General features: G+C 36.5%; 1 protein-coding gene across 1 annotated transcript in view; it reads right to left on the reverse strand.

The window, feature by feature from the left end:
• Positions 1-6000, reverse strand: part of Homer1 (homer scaffold protein 1) — a 101023-nt gene that overhangs the window by 14369 nt on the left and 80654 nt on the right. Inside the window, exons 6-7 of the mRNA XM_005356493.2 lie at positions 2431-2466; positions 1008-1164 (exon numbers count right to left, since the gene is read on the reverse strand). Coding sequence (XP_005356550.1) covers positions 1008-1164; positions 2431-2466 — 193 coding nt within the window. The remainder of the gene's footprint in view (positions 1-1007; positions 1165-2430; positions 2467-6000) is intronic.

Below are 6000 nucleotides of genomic sequence, written 5' to 3' on the forward strand. Positions count from 1 at the left end.
AATTGTAGACAGAAGTTTCTGTCCCACCCGGTTCCATAGCCATTCAGTTCCAAAGAAATACACAGGGGTTTATATTAATTATAAACTGTTGGACCTATTAGCTCAAGCTTATTATTAACTAGTCCTTACAACTTAAATTAACCCATTCTTATCTATGTTTAGCCACGTGGCTTGGTGCCTGTTCTCAGTGAGGCATTCTAATCTTGCTTTCTCTGCCTTTCCTCTTCCCAGAATTCTCTTAGTCTGGTTGTCCCACCTATACTTCCTGCCTGGCTACTGGCCAATCAGCATTTTACTAAACCAATACAAGTGACAAATCTTTACAGTGTACAAAGCAGTATCTCACAGCAAATAATGATCACTCTTCAAAGGAACTAGAAAACTTTACAAAATCTCACTGATAATGTCCAATATGCATCTAAAAATGACAGTGAATGTGGAAGACAGGAAATGGAACCAGTAGTCAGATAAAGCAGAGCTAACTTGTTGCTAGATCCCCACAGCATAAACAACCTTAAAGGAACCAGATTACACAATAAGAGAACAAAATAGATTGTCAATGGATATTTAACACCAGTGATTTGCCAAAAGTTAGGTTTCTATTGTGATAAAAAAATTATCTTACTAATAATTAAGTATATTCATATATTATAAACGGAGCTCCACAATTTTTCATCTTTCAAATTGAAGGTAACTTTTATATACAGGAGAGGATAGTATCTGTTCTGTTCTAACCTTGTCCCCTTTTCTCTTCCTTTCCTATTTACATCTTTGCCATTTTGGCACACAGCTAATTGGCACAGCTGAAACTACAATCAGTTCATTTGTTTTCAAAAGCAATATAGTCTTCAATGCCATGCAACTGTGAGAAATATTTTTCTTTAGCCAGTATAATAAGAAACTTAGCTCATATACATTCCTGACAACTAAAGAGTATCCCAGAAGATTCCATGTGCTCTCGCCCACTGAAACCTTTATTCCCTGTGCTGGCACAGCCCTGTCCTTACCCGCTTGTGCAGCCGCTCTGCTTCTTCCTGATATGCGGCAAGTTGTTGCTTCCATTGTTTCACGTTGGCAGTGGACTCCAGCAGGGCTGCGGTGAGTTTGGCATTATTTCCTTTGAGAGTAGCTAGTTCAGCCTCCCAGTGTTTGCTGATTGCTGAACTAAAACAAAATAAGGAAAAAATTTTATCATTTCACTGAGTATTGTTTCTGAATGATTCGGACAACAATATTTAATTCTATTATCAGACCTAACCCCAAACAATAAAAACAAAAAAGTATGTTTAGAATGGAATACTTGTTTACAGGAAAGTGTGATACACATATATATTAGTATATATTATGCACATATAATATACCCAGTCAAAAGTAATAACAATGCAGTATATTGTTTAAGGACACCAAAGTCTACTACAGTTTCACTCCCCAGTGGGAACATATGAGGATGCTTACACGACAGTAAGGTTGTGTAACGGGTGGTGTAGTATTTTTTTTAATTACTATTTTTATCTTTATATTCAGAATTTTCCAATGCTCCAATATAAGTATTTATTACAGTAACTATAATAAAATGATATGATATGCTAGATTAAGAAATTGATTCTAATAACTTCTATTACAAAAAAAGTTCTATTCTTTGGGAAGACCCTTCTCTTGATAATTACTTTGTTAACTTTCCAATGGAGAACTATCTATGGCTTCTCTTTTTCATTACTGAACTTTATTTCAATTAATGAAATTCTACTAATTCTGTCCCATTAACCAGTGATGCCTATAGCTTTCTTTAATCAATGGTTGCATATGTAGTATCAGTTTGTATCACAAGGCATCTTTTTATAGACTGATATTATATAGTAATTATAATATATTAAAGAAGGCAGTTTCCATCATCAAAATTTCTAAAGCTTAATACCAGTTTTAAAATACATCCACACTGGGGTTGGACAGATGGCTCAGCAGTTAAGAGCACTGGCTGTTCTTCTGGAGGTCCTGAGTTCAATTCCAGCACCCACATCCACAGCCATCTCTAGTGGGATGATGCCCTCTGCTGGCATAAAGTTGTTCATGCAAAGAGAGCACCCATACACATAAAATAAACAGATTTTTTTTAAAAGATACATCCACACTATAACCCCCTGGCAGGAAGACAGAGAAGGGTAGCAGTTCATTTCCAATGACAGTTTTAAGAGAAGCAAACAAATTCAAAATTTTAATCAAACAAATAAAAAAATCAAAATTATATAAACCCAAATTTAGGACATTCTTAAAAATAATTAATCAAAATACTTTTAAAATATGAAGAAAAGACCAAGGACCAGGACAGAGACTGGAGATAACAATGAAATGCACTGAAGAATCCTTGGATATGTTCCCAAAACAGAAAAAAACACTGAGGTCGCAGGTATAGTTTAGAGGTAAAGCACTTGCCTCGCATGGGAGAGGCCCTGGGTTCGATCCCCAGCACTGCCAAAGAAACAACAAAAAGAAGGATCATTAGTGAAAGACCAAGACCTAGTTGGTATTAGTACATAGTGCTGATTCCCAAGGTTTGACAATCACACTGCAATCATATAAGACATTAATTAAGAGATATCAGGAAAGGGGTATAGGGAACTGCAGATTTTATAACTTTGCTGTAAATTTAAAATTAGTTCTAAGAGTTCCTAAAGTTTCCCAGTGAACAGCATCTCATCAAAACACTAAAGGACAGAATGAAGCAATAAAGGAAGCTATCAGTTTAACAAAATATTTTTAGTCTCAAAAAAAAACTTTTTTCAAATTCTTCTTTTGTGGAATGACTTTTTAGATTTAGACTTTTTTAAGAAAAACGTTAAACTATTCACCTGCTCTAAACGAATTAGTTTTTATTAAAACTCTCTACTACTATGGACTCCAATCTGGTAACTGAAAACTTACTGAACTAATTTGAACATCTGTTATATGCAATTATCAAAACTCTTTAAAATTAAAAATGAAAATGACTTTAAAGACTTATTCTCAAATCTACCTGTCAAAAATCAATACCATTCTAAAGATGAACTACATCTTTATAGAGAAAGAATGAGGACATTTTAGTGCATTATTATCTCAATTTTATTTTATAATCTATTGGTAGAAACTCCATTAAGAATTTGGTAATTTACTGGGCAGTAGTGGCACATGTCTTTAATTTCAGCACTCAGGAGGCAGAGGCAGGCGAATCTCTGTGAGTTCGAGACCAGCCTGGTCTACAAGAGCTAGTTCCAGGACAGGCTCCAAAGCTACAAAGAAACCCCATCTCAAAAATCAAAACAAAGCAACACAACAACAACAAAATCTGGTAACTCAATCTATGTCTATTTATTTCAATTATTATGACTGTGGTACTGAACCCATATTTTAACTATAGTGCTCCTCCAGACTTTGCATGTTAAATAGATTGGTCAAGCATTATGCAAATGTTAGCCACTGTTGCATATGGTTATTTACATTGCTTAATATTCATAAAATTAAAAATTCGCTTTTCAATCTCATTAGGCACAACATACATACAATCAGTAGCCACAAGCTTCACATGACTATCAAAGACACAGAACATTTAATTGTACCAGAAGGCTCTGCTGGACATTGTCATCCTGCAAGATATGTACATTTGAACTAGGTTTTCAGTGTCTTTTATTACAGGTTCAGTGGTAACCCAACAACCTAAATTTATATACTGAAGTCCTAACTTGTAAGAGTATCACAGTATGACTGTATTTAGAGATAGGCTTTTAGAGAAGCAGGGTTAAATGAGTTCTTTAGGGTGAACCTAATTCATATGACCAAAGTACTTATTAGAAAAGATAGGATCATCTAAGTATATATTTAAAGTAGGTTAGCAACATTTTCCAATTTACCTTAGGATTTCCCAGTGTCTTAGTTATGGTTTCTGTTTGCTACAATGAAGAACCATAACCAAAAGCAAGTTGGGAAGGAAAGGGTTTATTTGGCTTATACTTTTATGTCACAGTCCATCAGTGAAGGAAGTCAGGGCAAGAACTCAAGCAGGGTTGTAACCTGGAGGTGGGAGCTGATGCAGAGGCCATGGAGGAGTGCTGCTTACTGGCCTGTTCCCCATGGATTGCTTAGTCTGCTTTCTTATAGAACCCAGGACCACCAGCCCAGGGATGGCACACCCACAGTGCTGCCCCACCTTTGATTATTAATTGAGAAAAATGCTCTACAAGCTTGCCTATAGTCTGATCTCATAGATGCATTTTCTCAATTGAGGTTCCTCCCTTCAGATGACTCCAGTATGTATCCAGCTGACATAAAACTATTCAGCACATCCAGTATCTTCAAATTTGCTGACTGTTTAGATTAAGGAGGATTGGGTTTAATATATAGCCATAAATGTTCAGTATACTATGATTAAACCCAGGTAAATGTATTTATTCTCTATGTCAACAAAGTATAAAATTTCACACATGGAATGATACTTGTATGTGAGCAAGAAAGCTATTACAAAGTATTTCTAAGATCCTTGGAAGGCACACACACACTCTCCTGCAAGCTCTTTACCACAATCTTCGGCTGCGTAGGTGAACGCTGTAGAATATTATTTTAAGGTGTGTTACTTTTGTTTATGCTGTGGAACATTTGTTTAGCAATGTAAAGATGTGTTGCTGTTTAACTAGGTGAGGCTGTGATTCTTGGCCTGTCTAAAGTACCTGATGGTCTAGTAAAGGGCTGAACGAATGTTTAACTCGGTGAGGCTGTGATTCTTGCCCTGTCTAAAGCACCTGATGGTCTAGTAAAGGCTGAACGAATGTTTAACCCGGTGAGGCTGTGATTCTTGGCCTGTCTAAAGTACCTGATGGTCTAGTGAAGGCTGAACGAATGGCCAATGACGAGGCACAAGATCCCAGAAGCAGGTGAAAGGGTAAACGAAATCAAACTCTAGTTTAATCCCTACGCAGAATGACCCAACTCTTATACTAACATAAGAAAGATTCATGCCCAAGTATAGGAGGAAATACAGAGGCTGGCTTTCCATATCTATCCATATCAACTACTGGCTGGAAATAGTAGGAAAAACTTACTTTGTCTATACTGAACATAAACATACTTTTCATTATCATTACTTCTTAAATAACAAAGTGTGAACTACTTCTATAGCGTATGTACTGCAACAGTCTACTTCACCTACAGTTTAAGTGTATAGTAGGATATATATGTAAACACCACGCCACTTGACATAAAGGACTTGACCCACAGATCTGGGTCTTGACAAGGGATCCTAGAACCAATCCCCTATGGATTAAGAGACAACTACTCTAAATTGCTGTTTTTTATGTAATAATTGACATTCAATACATTATGTGTACCAAAGTGCAATAAATGAAGCCAATGTCAAAAGAGAAAGCAACTCAGGGGTTCTTACTCAGAGATGCAGGGCACACTAAGCAAGGATGGCGAATAGCCTTCTGAGGCTTTACTTGAAAAGGAGACATCAAGCTAGATCAGATTGTGAATTTCAGCAGAGAAATGAAAACTACAAGCAAGAATCAAGTGATAGTGTCGAATAAAATAGAAATAAAGAATGGTTCTGACAGAGCCAGGGAATTTGACATAACTGTAGAAATTTTAGAAACCAGTTTCACTGAAACACAAGTAGAAAAAGGAAACCACAAAACATGAAGGTTAATATTGAACTACCTAACAAAATGTGCTACCGTACTAGTAAAACAGGGTTAAAGAAGTATTTTAAGATATAAAGGCTGGAAAATAAAATACCCGCTCTTACAACAGGGTTAGTCATAGTAGCCAAACGGCAGAAGCAGCCCTGTGTCCTTCAGTGGTTGGCTGGCCAACAAAATGAAGTATGTAGGTACATATAACGGAAGGGAATTCTGAATGTACTGTGACAGAGGAACTGCAAGGGCATCATGTGACATACAAAAGGCCAACCCCCCAAAAACAGATACTGTGTGTCTCCACTCATGTTACATACAAAAGGCCAACCCCCCAAAAACA

This window comes from Microtus ochrogaster, chromosome 19 (genome assembly GCF_000317375.1).
Source record: "Microtus ochrogaster isolate Prairie Vole_2 chromosome 19, MicOch1.0, whole genome shotgun sequence".
NCBI lineage: Eukaryota > Metazoa > Chordata > Mammalia > Rodentia > Cricetidae > Microtus > Microtus ochrogaster.